The 19740-nt window shown below is 52.5% G+C and overlaps 1 protein-coding gene across 3 annotated transcripts in view; it reads right to left on the bottom strand.

The window, feature by feature from the left end:
• Positions 1–19740, bottom strand: part of FOXP4 (forkhead box P4) — a 51386-nt gene that overhangs the window by 17816 nt on the left and 13830 nt on the right. For all 3 annotated transcript variants that reach the window (XM_037519680.2, XM_037519682.2, XM_037519681.2), the window contains exons 2-3: positions 14558–14780; positions 2491–2586 (exon numbers count right to left, since the gene is read on the bottom strand). In XM_037519680.2, coding sequence (XP_037375577.1) covers positions 2491–2586; positions 14558–14764 — 303 coding nt within the window. In that variant the 5' untranslated portion in view covers positions 14765–14780. The remainder of the gene's footprint in view (positions 1–2490; positions 2587–14557; positions 14781–19740) is intronic.

Here is a 19740-nt window from a genome sequence, read left to right as displayed (position 1 = left end):
AAGCAACCTCTAGGCTGCAGCTGGAGGTCTAATATGGTTTTACAAACTCCTCTGATGTTGGCTCTAGGACCAGGATGGTGAGCATAGCGGGGAGGTGGGTGGGGAGGCAATTTTGCCTCAAGTTTAGGGAGCAGGCCAGAACCCTGGGGTGCCATGGGGAAGGGGCTTCCATTCATCTTGCTTCCTACCCTTTGTACTCAAGCCCCAAGTCCACAAAGAACATGTTTCTACAGGGCAAGGGAGAAACCCAGCCCTTACTCTCCATCCCTGTCAGCCTACAGTTTATAGAAAAGGTATTTCTAGACCTTGGACCCCACTTGGGGACAGAAGTCTCACCTTCCTGGAGATTTTAAACTTGAATGATGAGGCTGGGATGAGAGGCAAGGAAGGTATCTAAGGTTGGGAGATGAAGATCAACAGTTGGGGCTCCAGGGGGAGTTTAGACATAGACCAGAGAATCCCATCTCCCTGAGGGCAGAGAACCTCCAGTCAGGGCTCTGAACCCAGGGGCTGCTGGTGTTCATTACTGTGCTAAACACGTGGGCAATGTCACAGGGTAGCCGGTGTGTCTTCTGGAGCTAGCTGTTTGATTCCAAAGCCTGGCTCTCCTCCTTATTAGCTGTGTGAATTTGCACACAAGTTTACTTCTCTCGGCCTCAATTTGCTCATCTGCAAGACGGTACTAATAACAGCATCTACCCTATAGGATTGTGAGGATGAAATGAGATGATACTTGCAAAGCACTTCATGTATGCCCCACGGTAAACAAACACTCTGAGAATTTGGTTGCATGGGAAGTACTGATAAGTATTTGCTGAATGAATCAAAGTATGAATTTATTGGGAAGTGAAGAAGTGAGGAGAGAGAAGGCCTGAGAAAAGGGTCATTTCATCTGTCCCTTGGACCAAAACTTTCAGGTTGAAGCCATCCAGAGACCTCTTTGGTTTGGAGGGAGAGGATCCGCAGCCTCCTTGCCTTTCTCAATTTCACATCTCCTAGGCCTCGTACCCAACTGCAAAATCCTTGGTCCCTGACCTGAGCTCTCCAGCCACCAATAAGCTTCTTCCTTTTTGCCTTGGGTCAGCAAGCCCTTTCAGGTTTGGGGGAGCATTTCTGTTTCCCAGTCTGTCCCTCCCTGTTCTTAGAAAGCTGGGGTCAAAGAACTCAAAAGAGTAGCCCAATGGCCACTTCAGACCCAGGGAGTACACATGCGGGTCCGTAATCGAAGAGACCCAGTCTGGACATGATACAACATGAGAAACTTGTACAACATTCTAGCATGAGAACTTTCCTTCTTCCCATTATTCACTTTCCAGATTTTGTCCCTCTCTCTGCCACCCGGGTCGAACTGTGAAGGACTGTGTATCATTAGGTTCAAGACTTAAGGTACTTGAGACTTAGGTTCAAGGGGCTAGGGCACCTTGAACTTCTTCAAGGCTCTTTCAGAAGATGGGCCTGTTTTACGTAAAACCCAGATACTCTGCAAAGTCAGAGCACTGGGGTCACCGCCTCCCATCCCCCCACGCCCCCACCTCAGGACAAAGTGCAGCTCTGGGTCCTTCTCCCAGCACCAGGCACCTCATTCCTACCCTCCACTTCACTTCCCTCCTTTCCTCAGCACCTGCCCCCTCAACCCCCCCAGCTTCTGGCCCAGGATCTAGCCCACCCTTCCTCCCTTAGATAAACTTCCTTTCAAAGCCTAGCTTAATCCTCTCCCCAATTCTGAGCCTCCCAGGCTGCTGCGGGGAGGTGTGGGGGTAGTGAGGAAGCTTGGCTGATGAGGGGGAGGGGAGCAGGCTGCCCCAGTTGTGACCCAACCCGGAATCAGACTGCAATTCTCCCAAGTTCTTTGTGACACAAAAGGTAAACAGAAGGTCCGGCTTACCCCCCCGCCCACCCCCCACAGATCTCCCCTCCCCCAGACAGCCAGATGGGCCGGCAAGCTGGGGGAAGGGAGAGGGGGGAAAAAGGGCAGATTGTCCAAAGGAAAACAAAAGAGACAGAGAGACAGCAAGAGACAGGAAGCTCGGGGAGCCTGGAGAGTTGGTGGGGGAAAGGTAAGGTGGGGGGGGGGGTGCAGTGACCTCAGCAACCGAGAGCAGAGAGCAGAGGGTCTGGAAGGGGAACAGAGGGACAGGCACTGTGACCCACAGAGGTGGAGAAATGCAAACCCTGGAGAGAGCTTGAGGGTAGAGACCCTGAGGGGAGAGCCAGGGAAGAGGCTGCAGGCACAGGTAGAGACTGAGAGCCCAGGCAGGCGGAGACAAAGACCAAGCTGAGGAAGGCCTAGGGGATCAAATGAAGACAGAAAGTGGAAGCTCCTTTGCTCTCTGCCTGTACCAACTGCATTTCCTTCTGGAAAAATGCCCACTTTCTGGCAGTGGGGACTGGCAAGAGCAACTGGGTTGTTTCCTCCCTCTGTGCCAAGCCCACCCTTCCGACCTGGGGCCTGGACCCAGCCCAATGCCAGCCAAGGGCCCTCCTCCTCACCTGCACGGCAGAGGCCGACTGCTTGCTCTCATTGTTCCCAGGGGAGCTCAGGCCTGAGGCCTGCTGCAGCAGGAACTGCCGGGCCACCTGGAGAGCCTGTAAGATAGGGGCTGAGTCAGCGGTACCTAGGCCTGGGTGGGAGGTCAGGAGTCAGCAGGATCCAGGGTTCAGAAAGATTTTGATGGCTGTGAAGGGTAGGTGGTCAGGGAAAGCTGGAAGGTCTTGGGGGGTGAGTTATAAGGTGACAAGGTCCACCTGGCTTGGGGCAAGGATAAAGGTGGCAGGAGGGTGTCACTGAGAGGAGCAACCAGGGTTTGTGGACCAGAGCCTATAGGAACTCACTCTGGTTGCTGGCAGCCCCATAGCATATGGAAGAGCCAATGGCCAAAAAGGAAAGCAGTGCAGTTGGTGGACTCGGTATTATCAATAGGTACTACTGCTAAGGGTTGTACTTCACAGGCGAGATCTTATTGAAACCTTCCTGGTGAGGCTGTGAGGTAAGGATTGTCAACCCAGTCTCCAGGAAGTTAAATAACTTGCTAGGAGCCATCAGCCAGGATTTGAGGTCAGCAAGTCTGACTCCAAGGCCACCTGCCCTACTAGGTGGCCAGTATGGGGCTGAGGGCGTGCCATTCCCTGAAGTCAGAACACAGAGCTGGGGATAAGGGTACAGCCTCAGGGTCTGAGCATGGTGTGGTTTCTGAACCCAGGGGGTCACATGCAGGGTCTTAAGGTGCTTGGGGAGTTTCATCAAGTCCTGAGGAGTGTGTTTGGGCTTGGAGGCCATAATGATTTGGTCTGGAATCTGAGCTGGCACTGTAGAAGTGGAAAGTGTGTAGAGTTTACAGAAGGAGCCGTTCTGGCGTGTGAGTGGTCCTGGGATGTGGATGAGTGGGCAGTGAGAATTGGGTTAGTTAGTAGAGTGAGGAAGCTCTCCAGGAAGCTCTCCATAGGTCAGTCAAGACCTCTGCCCCCCTACTCAGGGCCATCTGGGGCTCAAATTCAAGGGATGTGCACACAAAAACCATCTGCCTCCAGGCTCCCCAAAGGCCTCCTGGGGAGCAAGAGCAGGAGGCAGCCTGTCCCAAAGGGCTCTGGTATCAGGTAGACCTAGCTTTATAGGCCAGTAGTGCCACCTATCAGCATGGTGACCTTGGCACAGTATTCCATATTCTGTCTGTGGTCCCATCTCCTGATCTACAACACTGGGCCATGGCCCATCTCGGAAACACCTGGGGGTCAAGACCAATGCCTGGCATTTAGCAGACTTTCCCTAAGGCCTATTCTTTCCCTTCTCTTGAGCTGGATGGTTCTCTCCTTCGCCTCCTTCATCCTCTCCCCAAAACGGCCCCATGCCCGATGCACTTATGTGGGGACCTGTGTCTGCTCTGGCCCCTCACATCTGTCCACACACCGTGTCCTTGAGTGGACTCCCTCCTCCCCGCCCCAAGCACTGCCAAGGCAGAACCTCGGCCCTCGTGCACTCGCACATGCTCGCCACTCAGCAAACACTTGCGGAGTGTCTGCTGTGTACCGAGCACACACTCATGCCCCCTCCGCAGCCCTCTCATCGCCCTCGTTGACCAGCTAAGCCTCCCTTGAGGCTGAAAGCGGGTTTACCTTAGGAGGGTAACCAAATACACACTGGTGTATCTATGGGAACGTGTCCCACAGCAAACCTGGACTTCAGATTAGCCTGCTCCCCCCAGCCCCCCTTCTCCTGGACCTCACAGCTGGACAATGGCCTGGGATTTCTTCTCTGTGAGATTCACTTCAGAAAGTAGAAATCTGACCTTTCTGAGACAAGAGACTCTGAGAGGCTGTGGCCAGGGGGGTGGGGTGAGGAGAGGGAGGTGGGGAAGTGGTCACCAGGAAGGGATCCATGCTTCTATCTGTCCTATGTGTAGTGACCCCCTCCAGGCAAATACTCTGTCTTCCAAAGGTAGAGGCAGGGTGAGGCAGAGAGAGGTCAGAGGTCAGGTGGTAAGAGGATGGCTAGGAGCAGCTGGTCCGCTCCGGAGACCCAGAGTGGAGAGATGAACCCCAGATCGCTGGTGTGGGGAGGGAAGCAGCAAGGGGAAGAGCCCCCCAGTCTCATGGTGGGGGGAGTGGCCCAGGAGTTGAATTCACTCCCTACAGACATTCTTACTTTGTGGTCCCCTGGAGCATGAAATTATAAGATTTACAGGAAAAAAAATGACACGGCCTTGCATTCTCATTCCTGGGAGACCTCCTATGACAGGCCCTTTGCCTCCCTGCCTACCTCTCCCCTCACTCTGGCCTTTCCTCCTGGCCTGATCCAGGGCTACCCCTTCAGGCCAGATGACAGGGAGCTAGGTAGGTCCCAAGGCCTGGCTAAGGATGTCCCCTGCTCTGGCTTCTCCCTGTCCCCCACTCACTCCTTCCTGATTCACATTTGCTGAGTGCCTACTGTGCACAGGGTCCATGCTGGGGATGCACAAAGAAACAGAACATGGTGCTTCCCTGGAGCTCACGGCTTGGATGCTATTCTGACAAAGAGGTGGGCACCAGGCTCTAGAGCTCACAGAAGGGCGGCCTCATCGCGGAAGTCTGGGAAGGCCTCCCAGAGGAGGTGGCACTGACTGGAGTTCACTGGGTTGACAAGGATGATGATGGTGTCCCTGGTAGAGACTCCTACACCACAGAGCATACATGCTGGTCATATATATTTTGATTACTGCTATGGGCCCCCTTTCAAAACTAACCACTAAACAGATTCTACGTCTTGATGTATGTCACACGTATAGTTACATTTCTGTGAAATGTATGACCCAGTGGGACCAGGGACCTCAAAACCATTCCCAGGGGTAGAAAATCTCGTTGTATTGGGGGTATTAGCAAGGGAGACTGGAGAAGCCCGCAGGTGATGAAGGTCTGATCCAAGCTCCTCAGGGCCCTCCCTCATTCATTCTTTCCCTCCTTCACTCATTCTGGGCCACCTGCTGTGCACTGACCCTGTGCCTGGAGATTGGCAGGCCACAGTGGACAACACAGTCAGTTCGTGTAATTTATTTGTTGCCCAGGGGTGGGAGTAATGGTCAGACCCTGGGGTCTGGTCCAAGCTCCCCCTTCCAGATGCCCTGGACCTGTCACTGCTCTGCCCTCCACTCCCTACCACCACTTTCACCTGGGTAAGGGCATGATGGAAGCCCTTTCACCCAGGATGCCCTAAAAGATCTGAGACTTTCCAGAGTCCCACCACTCTGACACACCAGGTGTCAAAGGCTACACTGCCTGCTGGCTCTAGGTCCTGATACGTCACTGGACTGCCCACCGAGAGGCATGGGAAAATGACAGCCCTCACCTCTGACAGATCCAGCCCCTCTTTCAGTGATGATGGCCACCAGGTGGTAACCTCCTTGAAACATCATTGCGGTGTATCCATCTTTGGGCCACGCCCCGGCCACTAGCATAGAGCAGATATGTGGTGAAATTCGTGTTATCTAGGCCGAGTGTGGGAGGCAGGCACAGGCTGAGGGAGCTGGGGAGTTAACATGTGTACAGTGCCTTGTAGTTTTCAAAACACATCTACACACGTCTAATTGAAGCTTTATAATCTTGGGCTAGGCAGGGCAGGTGTCACAGTCTCCGTCTTACAGACAAGAAAACTGAGGCTCAAGGTCCACAGCTGGGGGTGGAGTCCAGACACCTGGGTCTGCCCAGTCTCCCTGCACCCCACTGAGGGGCTGTGAGGACCTCACGCATGGGCAAGTAAAGCAAGTGAATCCACCTCCCCCCAGGGCCTGTGTGCTTTCAGCCATCTGAGTGCAAAGGGAGATGAAGCTGGTTGAGAGGGGGAAACAAGACCAAAAAAAGCATCATTAGGAGAATGATGGGCTCGGTTTCCTTTCCCGGAGGTACCCAAATGTAGCCTTGGGTGGGAAAAGGTATTTAGGTATTTTTCCCTTACCAGGGAAAAGTCATCACAGAAAACTGAGGGGAGGGACAGACAGAGAAGGAACTCAGGGAAGAACAGAAACTGGGAGCCACTTGGCCTCATAAACCTCGTTTTCCTCCTCCTCCTACCACTTGGACCGAAAACCAAATGCCCAGCTCAGGGATTTGGGGGATAAGGTTTAGGGTCCCTGTAAGAGCCCTAATTTTGCCCTCCACATACCAAATGACCTTAGGTGGGTCACTTTACCTCTTGGAGCCTTTCTCCCTCTGCAAAACAGGAGCCTGTACTTAGCTGGCAGAGCTACTGTGAAGGGTACATGGACAGTGCACATGGAGTACCCAGCAGTGACTGGCACCCAGGGGGTCCTAATGGACATTAGCTATTGTTACTATTATTAATCTTTCACATTCCCAGACAGCTCCTGGTCATCTGTCCAGTACCAGCCAGTACTAGCCAAACTCTCTTCCAGCCCACTCCTCCCCACTCCCCCTCAAGCCTAAGAACTGAGTCTTGCTAATGAAGCTGAGCTCTCCTCCCCCCATCGCCCATTCAAAAGTCATTAGCGGGATCTCCACAATTAGGAACAAATGGCTTATAACGGATGGCATCCAGGGAGGGCAGCTGGGATGGAGGGAATGAAGCCAGAGTTCTGAGGGCAACAGGGAGCTGCTGGGCAAAAGGAAAAAAAGAAAAACACATCTTATGATGGTAGGGTCTCTCATCCCCACCCCTCATGCGTGTCTTGACAATTCAGGGGGAAGGCACCTCTGCGCAGAGGCCAGGCGCAGGTCCTTTCTCCAGGTCCCAGTCTTACTTGTGTGTCTGGGAGGGTGTATGATGGGGTGATCAGGGAGACAAGCTTGAAGGGCTGAACTTGAGAGGATGGAGCAGTGGAGTCCCCCAGAGCACAGACCTGGTGAGCAGCAGTGTTAGTGTTTCTAATTTTCAAATTCTTATAATGACCTAATGGTGGATCATAATATCAACTTATTGGGTCAAAAAGTAGCCATAAATAAACACACCTAAAAAACATAGGCATTCCTGGGTAAGTGTCAGCATCTTTTCATGAAACTGTGCCGGGGTTCCAAGTCAGATGTATTTCTTACTCTAAATCTCCAGCAAAGATTGATTTGCTTCATCAATGGAGAAATGGAGGTTGTAGAGATGCTTGCCTCCAATCATACAAGTGGCAGAATCAGAAGTGGACCCCCTTGGGCCAATGTGGGGCTCTGCAGAGGGACCAGGAGCCAGGAGCTGCCCAGGCAGGAGGGAGGACCCTGAGTACATTAGGGTTTAATTTGGTTGTAGTGAGGGACAGCCAAAACAAGCAACCACCAAATTTTGTCAGCATCTAGCTAATTCTGACAAAACTGGGTCTAAATTGTCTTGCTGACTGATTTTAATTGGGTGTTGGCTAGATTCAGGGTAAGGAAGGTAAGTGGGGGATGCTGGCCCATCCCAACCTGAAAAGCACCCCCAAAAAAGTACCATCACCTGTACCCCAGGATCATACAAGGCATGACTGCTCACGTCTCAGTAATCTGTGAAGTATTTCAGAAGCCCCGAAGGACACTTGCACTAGATATGGGGGACCTGTGGATCTGCTTTAAGAGGGCCCCCCAGTAATGGGAGAGACAGCTCTGTGACACAGAGAGGGGCCAGCTCTGAGAGGATGGGGGGCTCTGCAGAGACCATGGGTGGGAGGCCACTGGCTACTTAGGCTGTGTGGCCAAGGGAGACCTCCTGGGGAGACATTTAGGATGAGAGGACAAGATCCAACAGAAAAGGCCAGTGTGAGGGCCTCCCTGGAAGCGCAGGCGGTTGAGCGCTGGGCTGCGAAACTGCCCGCAGCCTCTGCAGCGCCGGTTCGATCCTCGGCTGCCGGTGAGGGTCCCACATGGCGCGGCAGACCTGTCCTGCCACTCCTGCTGCTCCCGTCAGCAGTGTATTTCGTCAGTCTGCCTGTTCTACTCCCCGCTCTGTCTCTGGTGAATTCTCTCACCCTCCCGCACTTCTGACTGTTCCCAGTGCTTGTATAAATAAATAAATAAATCTTTAAAAAGAAAAGAAAAAAAAGAAAAGGCCAGTGTGAGGCTTGAGAGAAGTCCCAGGGTATGGGAAGCCAGCTAACCAAGGAACAATGAATTTTTTTTACTTTATTCTACCCTTGAAGACAAATCTTTGAGCGATCTGCAGCAGTGGCATAATCTCTGAGAATAGACACCTAACTCACAGTTAGTAAACATAGGTACCCAGGAAGTACTTATTGATTTGAATTCAACAGGCAAATTTTCTCCATATACTCCTGGCTCCGAGCAGAGATTGGAGGGAAGGGGTGAAGAGAGAAGGGTGAGGTCAGCGGCTCCAACCACTGAGGGTACTGACCCAGGGACATCAGGTTCTCCACCAGCCAGGCTTTGTCCTCCAGCAAAGAGACATAAAAATGAAATTACACAGAGAAGGGGGGTAAGGAGGGTGGGTGAGAGCAGACCATAAAAACCCCGAAGTGATTCTACACCTTTTTTCCTCGGGAAAAAAAAAAAAAAGCTTTTTGGAAAAGGCTGTAAATTTTTTTTACACCAACCTCGTAAAAATGACATCGGCGCATTCTCAAATTAGAACCATTAAAATGAAAACCAGCAATGCACAGATACAGACAGGCCCACGTGGGTGGGAGACTCACATACAGGGTGCACGGCTCTGTTTGGGACCTGTTCCCCACCAAGTGTCAAAAAATGCCTCCGTTCTACAAGGAACCCACCTCTCGCCCACGGAAGAGGAGTTAACAAATGACCTGGCAGAGCTGAAAAGGGAGAGCTGCTGCTTCTTCGTTTTCTCTGTTCCCTGTGCCCCCAGTAGCAGCACCTCGCTAATATTAGGGTGTAGCCCTAGCCCCTCTGGCCTCTCTAGGCCCAAATCAGCTCCGTGGAGGGGGCTGGGAGAGGTAATGCCTAGGAGTTCAGAGAACCTGGAAGGCAGGATGGTTGGGAGGGAGCTAAAATAGAGCAGGGTGGGATTGCAAGTGGTGGTGGGGGTCCACTGTAGGTCCCCCAGGGGTGCTTCCCTGCTCTCTACTGGGCCTGTAGACATCAGAAGTGGAAGTAGGTCTACTCCAGGGTCAGGGTCAGAGCTTCCTAGCCCCCCCCTCCCACTAGCCACTTCTGCAGGTGATCTTGAGTGTGGGATGCAATTGGTGGGCATGAAATTCCCTTCGAAGGACTCCCACTGGGATTTCTCACAATGAAGGAGAAAAAGTAGATCAGCCACTGAGGTTCCAGGCTGAGTTCTGCCCTGATGGGGTGGCCCTCGGATGCCACCTTCTTACGTTAATCCTTTGTGCTAAATCCTTTATCCGCAGAAGAAAAACACCCTTGCCTCCCTCCTCTCCTCTTGTCCCCCCAAATCCTAATCAGTAAGGACAAGAAAGTGGGCATAAAATGGGTTGTGAGGGGGAAGGAAAAGGGCTGGCCTCAGAATTCCTTGCCAGAGAAGTCAGTAAACGGTTAGCTCCTTCCAAGTACCAAGAAAACAAGTCTGGGGTCCCTTTCATGCCGCTGGCCCTCTCCTCTACCTTCTGCCCGCTCTCCCTTGGCACAGCTCCCCCTCCAGGGGAACTTTCTTTTTTGTTGGACTAGGAGGCAAACAGTCTTTGGCTTAGTGGCCCAGGAGAGGTACAAAAATGGGGGGTTAAGGTCCTCTCCCAACACAACCTGATCCCTCAACCCCACCTGGGTCACCTTGCTCCCCTGCCCCAGGGCTCACCCACCCAATTGGCTCCCAGAGGAGGGAGGAGCACTTTCTAAATACTACCCTGCAGTGGCTGAAGTCAGGGACTTCACTGATGGAAGTAGGAAGACCCAACTCTCTCTCTAGGCCCCCAGCACCTCCTAGAAAGGGGCTCTTCGACAGAAGAATCCAGAAGGTGTGGGACCAGAGATAACAGACAACTGTTGACAGCATGTAAAAGGGGTGCATGGACCATTTTACCTCTGAAACCTCCCCTTTCCACTCCCCCCCCCACCGCCCCCCATCACCAAGTAGCTTGGGCAGAGGAGAGCCAGATGGGGGAGGAAAACAGAAATCTCTTCCATTCTTCTTCTCCCCCTCCACCAGACTCCCGGACTCCCCCCCCCATTTCTTTGGAGGGGGGTGAGGTAAAAATCCATTAATGTGCAGAGCCCCCCCCCACCCTTTTGAATCTCCTCACAGGATGTGAACAGGGTGGGATTTGGCCCCATTGCCATGGCAACTGCAGTGGGAGTTCCCAGCCGCTAGGCAACCCTCCTGTGACCCTCACTGACCTGTCACCCCTGAAACCAAAGGACAATGGGAATGCGCGCTCCAGAGGCCCTGGATGCCTCTTAATGCTGCCAGCAGTTCTGCCTGCCCTGCCCCCATGCCTGGCCCCAAGGTCTTGCCATGTCCTCTACCTCCCAAAGCTGGCACACGCTTCTCCCAGCCCTCATTGCCCGGCACTGAAAGCCCGTGGGATATCCATGGAGTCCCTGGGGGAAGTCCACACACTGGGAACTCAGGCTAGGATAAAATGCAAGGCAACTTTCGGAGGGAAAATGGCCATCACAGAGGGGAAATGAGTGGGAGGGGGCAATAAGGAAGTAGACCTTGCCGTGGTGAAGGATGGGCCTGGGGGGCAGCTGGCATGTCTACTGGGCCCAGGGTATTCCTTACCAGCAGCTGGGGACCACAACTCCAGCTGGCCAGCAGGATACCCTGTGCAAAATAAGGCTCAATACATGTCTGCTGAGTGCAGCATGCTCCAAGGCCTACTACTCTCCAGAGCCTTTCCTCAGGGTAGTGAGAAAGCCCCAGTGAAAGCCCCAAGGACAGCGTGGAGGTGGTATACCTCCCTCCCTCACAATGAGGGGGTTGGGAGGAGGGAGCCAGAAGCTGGGGTGCTGAATGGTGAAATGGGGCAGCTGGCCAAGGACCCTCTCTCTCTAGTCAGCCATGTCACCCCCACCCCCACCTCTGTTTAAACAAGCTCAGGGCCTGCTGTTGCATGGAAACGGGCGCCTGCTCTTGTTCCAAAGTGACGTGGCTGCCCTCTTCAGCACTGTTTGTTTCAGCCGAAAGTCCTGTCACCGGCCTGACTTCTGACTCGCCCTGTTTATCTCTTGCTCCCCTCTGTCAACTCATTACTCCCAAAGGCCAAGATTGCATTTCTAGGGTTGTTTACCCAGAGCAGAGGGACAGGGCGGACAGGCAGACAGACAGACAGACAAAGGGAGAGGGGCCTGAGTAACCCAAGAAGGCATGAGGAGGAGGAGGAGGAGTTCACAGCTAGCAGACCCACCCCCATCTCCTTTCTCCAGAGTGGCTGCTTAGGGCCAGCAGGCAGTGTAGCTTTTGTCTGTTTTAAGAGCCCCTTTAGGTTGAGAATGGAGTGTTCTCATTCACTCACCAACAGATGTTTATTTAGCACCTACTATGTCCTAGGCCTTGCTCTGTCCATTTCCCATAGGGGACTGTGTGAATGTGATTAGAGCAAAAGGAGGCTGCGTTGAGCCCTGACCTAGAAACTAGGAGACTGGAGGTCCAGCTGCAGCCTTTCCACGTCACCTGGACAAGTCACTGGTCCCTCTGGCTGGCCCCTCACCTGCAAAATAGAAATGTCTACCTCCCAGGGATGGGGAGGAGATTAAATGACACAGCATATGTGAACAAACCAAAGCACCGAACAGATGCAAGGTATTTGTTTGTCCTCGAAGGACTTCCTGGTTGGGGTTGAGAGGGAGGAGGAACCCGTTGGACCAGGCTCTCTGGCCTATACTTGCCCTACCCTACAAATGGTCAGGAACATTTCTTGATGGGGATACCATGAAGTGTGACCCCACAGCTTCATTCATATATTGGGGGTGGAAGGATGGTCCACAGACTATTTCATTTTAATTGACAATTTTGTAATTTTAATTTTGCAGGGTTCTTTTCAGAGTTTGGCGCCAACAAAACCTTTCTTAAGTCTCAAATATTTTCCTTGGCCCTGGGCACTACGCCCATAGTGAGCCCAAATGGATAAAACAGTCCTCTGCAGGCCTCCAACTCTCCACCCCAGTTTATTTGTGAAACAGATATAGGATTTTCCAGGACTTTGGGATATTCCCCAAAACAAACAGGAATAACTGGAATGTGGAATATAGACGGTAAAACACGCTGTGTGCACGCAGGGCGGAGAAACCTGATCAGCGCAGACAGTTCTGTCTCTCTCTGCCCCACACATCTCCCCAGTTAACCAGACATCTGTATCACTCTTCTCTTTTTATTTCCCTCCATGCAACCCCCTACACCCATTTCAAAATTTTTCATAGCTCTGTCTACACAGAGGTGTGGCTGGGGAAGCGTAGGCCATACAAAATGGGTGGCCTTGGAGATTTCTGGTGGGGTGTGTTTTGTTATTATTTTGAGAAAAGGTAGGATTTTTGCCTTTTGACCTTCTGTCCTCGGTAGACAGTCTGTATAGACTCCGAAGGTCTCTTCTCCAGAGACGGCAATGCTTAGAAAAGCTTGGGAGATGCCAGCAAATTCCCAAAGACCATCTCCCTGAGGACAGGACTCAAGCCCTTCCTGTTTCAGTCTCCACCGTTTGCAAGACAAGGTGAATTTTAAAGTTGGAAGTTCTGTTCATGTCTACATCAACCAGTCAGTATATACAGAGATTCCAGACCCAAATTGCACCTGATCCTAACAACCCTGTACTTTCATTTATTTTTTAAAATTTTTATTTATTTATGCATATAAGAACTGGGGTACAGGCCAGAAGTGCGGGGGGGGGGTAAAAGGATTCACCAGAGACAGAGGTGGGATCAAAACAGGCATTTCTACTGAAATACACTGCTAAGGGGAGCAGCGGAAGAGAAAGGAGAGGTCTGCTGCGCCATGTGGGTTAGCTCCCTGGCTAGAGATCGGACTCATGATGCAGTGGCTGCTGATAGCTTGATAGCGCTGTGTTTTCAACCCCTGCACCACCAGGGAGGCCCCACAACCCTGTACTTTTAGCACCAAGAAGGCAAAGCTCAGTGAGACCTATGACTTGGCCAAGGTCACACCATTGGCAAGCAGCTGGCTGAGACTTAACCAGCCTCTAGGGACTCCTGGAATTAGGTTCAATTCCTGTTAATGAAGGCTGACCAATGCAGTGCAGAGTGCTGGGCTTCTGACAGTCCTGCTTCTAGTCTGACCTCTAGCTCCAAGGACTGTGGTGGGAAACGTCCCCTTTGGGGCTATGGAGGGAGGAGCCCAGAGTGAAGTTGGGAGACCAGAGCTATGAGGGCAATGTGGGAAATGCCTCTGTGAGCATGAGGCAGGGATAGGGAGGACTGTGCAGGACCCTACATTTTCCCTCTCTTCAGCAGAACCCAGCCACTGTCAGTGATGTGAGAAACAGAGTCAAATAAGAGAAGAATCCGAAGGCCAGGGCTGGATGGGCCGGTTTTTTGAACTTGTCAAGCACAGATTCTCCCTTTTCTCTGGGTGGGGCCAAGACCTGGGCCCCTGTCATCACCCAATCAGGCTCCCCGCCCTCGGGCTTCTCAATCCTTACAGAGAAGCTGGTCTTTCCTGAACTCCCAAACTCTGCAGTTCAGAAGGAGAATCATGGAGATGAGGAGGGAGAAGGAGAGGGAATATAGACGGGGATTCCCAGTCTGAGCCCTAAAAACAAAGGGCTTCCTTTTCCCAACTGCGTTGGCCACTAGTACCTGAAAGTTTCATCTATTCGCAGCTTGGGTCAGGGGCCCAGACAGAGGTGGGAAAAGGTTTACAATACAAAGTAAAGCTACTCCTGTGTGCAAGCAGGCCTCCCTCTCCCAATCCTGTTAACCTGGCTGGCGTGCAAGAGAATACAAGCAACCACCCACCCAAGACACACACCTTCAAGCCTGCTGCCCAGGGCATTTCTGGGACTGTCCTAAACTCCATGATCTCAGCTCTCCTTCACCCACTCAGTTCTAGTTCTCTTTCTTGAAAGCAGGGCTCTCCCCCAGTTTTAGGGTGGCCACTAGATTGGGAGGGCACAGATGAAATCCCTATAGGCTGGACATTCAAGAATGTTCAAGTGAGGATGCACGGTGGGACCAGCGCATCAGGATGGAGTGGGAAACCTGCTGGCCAGGGAGGGGCGCCAGTTCCTACCTGTTGCTGCTGGAAGTGCAGCAGCTCCGCAGGGCTCATCTCGCCGTTGCTGTCTGCGCCTGCAGCCGCGTCTCTGCCAGCACTGCCTCCAGCTGTGCCGGTAGCTCCAGCCCCACCGCCGCCATCAGCCTGTCCCGAGAGGCTGCCCACTCCGTTCTGACCAGATGGAGCCGACCTGATTGTCTCCGAGGCAGATTCCACCATCATGTCGCTCTAGCGGGACCTGGAAGGGGAGGAGAGACACAGGGGAGGGGCTGAGGCACAAGGCTGGAAGGGCAGGAAGGGCTCCAGGAGGGGCAGCAACTGATGCCCCTCAAGGCACACCCCCCCCAACCCTCCGTCCTGGGCACCTTTTCCTCAACTTCTTTTACGCAGTTTCGGGGACCTCTTTCCTAATGAACCCTTTCCTAGGCCAGGGGGTAAGGGGCTGTTGCAAACTGAAGCCAAGGGCACACAATTGCCCCCCTCCCACACTTCCTCCAGGGGAGGAGCAGGTGCCTTCAGCCTGCCCTCTGCATCCGAAGCCTGTTCTGGTTCTGGCCTCTTCTAGGCCAGGGCTTTGGGAAGAGGAGAGGAGGGATATTGAAAGGACTTGAAAACAGGTAAGCTATTCATTGGGACCTCACTAGTACTCCCCTAAACACCTGTAATGAACTTCATGTTGACTCTGGTGTCCCCCAAGGCAGGCCGTTCTTAAAGGGTCTCCCTCCTCAGGACACGGAAAGGCTCCAATCAATGCTTTTTTTCCACAGCAAAAATGGCTGCCATTTGCCCAGCACATGCTGGGAGCAAGACACTCAGCTGGGCAAGGTCCTGTGCATGCAGGCAGCTACGCCCCCCCCTACTCTGACCTTCCTCTTAAAACCCTCAGCCCAGTCCCTGGTCAAAAGTAGACACTTGATGTTTACTGTCTTTTCAGGCACTGTGATTTCATCTCACAAGAGCTTTGAGAGAGAAAAATGTAAATGCCCAAAGCCAATGTGGGGTGAGTGGATAAAGGACATGTGGTATAGACACAATGGACTACTACCCAGCTAGAGTAAAATAACATGAAGTCCTGGCACTCGAGACAACATGGACAGACCTCGAGGACATTATGTTAAGTGATACGAAGTCAGACTGAGAAAGACAAACACCACAGTTTTACTCGTATGTGGGAATTAGTGGTACTGATGTTTTTGGAGTTGCTGGGTTCATTCTGGATAAGGTTTCGCCAGAGCTCCCCTTTCACCAGCACCAGTGAGTTTCTCCACAACACAGAGACGTTAGTTATATCCAAAAGGGCAGGTTTATTAAAAAGGGGGCAGGAAGGGCTGCCCCAAAGGGACAGGCTTGCTGAGAAGGCCTGCATGGTTGCAGGTGGGCGGCCTTGAGGAGAGCTGCCTCCGCTGAGGGAGGTCAGTGAGAAGTCCTGGCTTGGTACAGGTCACAGGCAGGAAAGAAGGCCGCTGCCCTGTGGAGGGGGAGAGAGTGGCAAAAAGGAGCACCTGCATTGGCACAGGTGGGCAGAAGGGCTGTTGCCCCCTGCCAGTGCCGAGATTGCAAGGACAGTCTTCCTCTCTTTGGGAGGGACTCACTCCTTCTAGGAGTGGCTTGTTCTTGACTTTGAACAAACTATGTAGAATTTGAAAGGGGCCAGATTTCTACAATGGCCCTTCACCTTCAGGTCTGCACTCCTGTCACCCCCTACAGCAGTCTGATACCTGCAGGGGTCTTGTGCTTTGTGATCTAGGCCTTTGCACAGAAGGATCTCAGTTCCTATCGCTGGGTTAATGGCTGTGTTAATTCCTTCTACCCCACCTCCAGCTCTTGGCATTGTGAGCCAGGTTTCTGATCCTGTGGCACCTCCTTTCTAGTTTTTCTATCCTTATCCTCCATCAGTACCAGAAGGGAAGGGGTTAAGAGAGCAGTGAGGCAAATATAAGGGGTTAACTGTGTGAATGCAGAACTGGACCTCCACATGGTATGTACATTGATTTATAATGACACCCCCACACACACACTCATGTTGTAATGCAATGTCACTTCAATTAAAAAAATTTTTAAAGGAATAAAACAAAATATAAACTCTCAGACTTTAAGAACAGTGGTTACCAGAAAGGAAGCGGGTAGATGAGAGAATCAGTTAAAAGGGTTCCATTGTACGATGGAGGACTGAGCTGGACTTCCGGGGCAGTCATCACGTAACACGTATGGGTTGTAACACGTATACCTTGTGACGTTATAAATCAGTGTTACTTCAGTTTTAAAAACTGTGAGATGGTTACTGTTACGCTCACTTTACAGATGGGAAAACTGAGGATTCAGAATTAGGGGCTTTAACCCAAACCCAAAGCAGAGTCAAGGCCAGAAATCCTGTGCCCCTCATGTCCTCCCCATCCCCATGGCTCTCATGGAAACATCCCGAGAGAGAGAGAGAGAGAGAGAGAGAGAGAGAGAGAGAGAGAGAGAGAGAGAGAGAGAGAGAGAGAAGGTACATCCTGGATGGTGCAGGATGGTAAGAAGGAAGCGGTCTGATCCTCCCAGAGTCGTGGCAGTATCTCAGGGGGGTGGACACAGACTGTGATGCAGATGGGGGCACTGAGCAGTTGTGGTTCTCAAAGTCAGGGGTGACCCCAAACTATCCTCTTAAGCCACAGCCTCCTGAGAGGAACATGAATTTCAAACAGGACAAGGACCGTGTTCACCACTGACACTTGACACACAGTCAACTCCCTGAGCCTCAGTTTCCTTGTCTGTAGCATTAACCCCAGTCTCCTAATAGTCCTGTGAGTAAATAAACAACACATACAAACCACCCACCAGGCAGAGCGATAGTCAGCACCTCCTCCGCCTGGCCTACAGGTGAGGGTGAAGCCCTGAGGTGCAGAGAGGCCAGTCTCAGCCCACATAACACAGAGGTCACTGGGCCAAAGCTGAGTGTTCCTTCTTCTGTCTCAGTCCCCTTTTGGCCGAGGCAGGCCCACAACCCCATGGTCACCTCGTCCCAGTGGCAGATAAGGGCCTCATAGGTAGCATATTAGAGAAACTCCTGGAAACTGGAAGATCTCCCTAGTTCCTTCCCCATAGCAGCAGCTCCCAAGAACATCTCTTTCCCTTTCCCAAATTCTCTCTCTCTGGAAGCACTCTTTATGGCTTACTCTACTAGATCACTGCTGGTTTTGTCCCTACTATTAGTAGAGAAGGAAGGAGTGCGAGGATAGAGGGCTGGGGGTCCTGGGGAGCCACATGTGGCCCCTCTCACTCTGTCTCTGACCCAGTGGCTCTGTGTGGCCTCTGTGTGGGGACCCTGACTGCTAGAGCGTCCACGCTTGTGCATTTTTCTGTATGTTCCCAAGGGCTCCCCTTAACTCCCCCAGCTGCCTCTCTCACTCCTGGGTTCTGGGAGAGGAGTTAGGCCAGGGGTAAGGGTGAAGCTGGGGGCGACGGTTTGGAAGAGATTGAGCACTCGGTCTTGGGCCTTAATGGCCGTGTCAGCCCGAGGGCCAGTGGCTGCCAAATGATGGATGGGGTGGGCACCATCCTCCACCCACCAGAGCACAGGGTACCGCACCGCCCGCCCACCCCAACCACCCACCCAGATCCCTCTGCTTCTTCCACTCAGGTCTGGCCACTGCTATTTGAGGGGGAGGGGAAGATATCAGGGGCCCACTCTCCTCTCCCTCTCCCCAACCCTGGCCCTGCTGGGGGTGGAGAGCAGCTGCCTTGATTCCAAGTCTAGCTTCTCTGAGATCTGAGAACTCCTGGGCCCCAGGGGACAAAGACCAGAGCCTCAGGGGGGGTTGTGTGTGCACCAGAGAAAGGAAAGGGAATTCAGCAGTTACTTCCTCAGGGTAAGGGAGAGCTCCCCCTTCTCTCTGTCTCACACACACATACACACAAACCCATAAAGTTGCAGATCAGACAAGTTTGGGAAAAGGAAGAAAAAAGGAAGGAAGATGCAAACAGAGGTGTCCTTTTCTGTCTTTATTGAGGGGGGGTACAGAACAACATAATTGCCGCAATGTGGTGTGTAATAGCTATTCAAGGACTGATCATTCATATTAAACAGGGTGAAGCAAGCCTCTCATTTGCATGCTTGAGATTATATGCATTTTCATTTCCGCAGGGTGCATGAATGACATTAATTCCCATGTGGCATGCTCTGCCCCTTCCCGGGACTTTCACCTCTTTCCATGCTTCCATCCACTCACCAACACCCACCCAAACCTGCATGGCAGTGCTCCCAGGAGATCTCTGTACCCTCTCCTCTGCCCTGGGACACCTGCCCTTCAAGGATAAGCACACCAGCAACTTCCCGCCTCACTGCTAGGTGTTTCAAGGGCACTGGGGAGCTCCCTGCACTGTGGGGAAGCAGGCTTTGGGTACCTGGGGCTAGCTGGATAGGGACTGGCCAGGATGGGGTGGGGTGCTGGAGGCAGGCCTCCATATAAAGGTCCTGTATCTACAAGGGGTGGGGTGTGGGGTGTTCATGGGAACTGGCACTTCTGCCTAGGGCAGAGGGCAGATGGCCTGGGCTCAGTCACAAACCAGTTGTGAATCCTTCACCTTCCTCCATTTCTGGACTTCATTTTCTCCATCTCTACAAGGAGCAGTTGTCTTGAAAGTCTCTTGTGACTTGGAAGGTCCAGGGATAAAATTCCCAAGTCTAGTGCGTGGACATGTAGCCACAGTGGCTGATGGGATCCGCTGAGAGTCCATTTGAGTCACAGCTGTGGTCCCTTTCCCAAAGGACTCTCCCAGTGTAGACCTGCTGCCTGCTCTAGTACTGGGGGTGCACCCTGCAAGAATCCTCTCCTCCCTTCATTCCCACCCTTAGGTCTCTTCCACACACTCCCCAGGCACCCACTTCCTTAGCAAAGAGCAGAGACACGCCTGTGGAAGAGAGGGGGAGCAGCTCTGAGACCAGCTGTGTGATCCTGAGCAAATCACTGCCCCTTGCCCACGTCACTGGACTGCTTTCTTCCTCCACACAAGGAAGGAAGGCGAAATGAGAAGGTCTTTCTAGAATTTGGTAAAATTAAGGTTCTCATCATCTACCCCTGCTGGCCCAGGCCATCTCCTACCATGTGTTGGTATCACAGAGGAATCTCCATAAAAGGGGAAGTCCAGGTTCTCTGCCCCATCCAAGGGGCAGAGCTGAGTGGCCAGGTGAAGATCTAGAACACGTGGGGGGCCACAGG

Source organism: Talpa occidentalis, unplaced genomic scaffold (assembly GCF_014898055.3).
Source record: "Talpa occidentalis isolate TD23 unplaced genomic scaffold, MPIMG_talOcc4v2.1 talOcc4.2, whole genome shotgun sequence".
NCBI lineage: Eukaryota > Metazoa > Chordata > Mammalia > Eulipotyphla > Talpidae > Talpa > Talpa occidentalis.
Note: the sequence above shows the minus strand (reverse complement) of the source record. Positions and strands in the feature narration are given on the sequence as shown.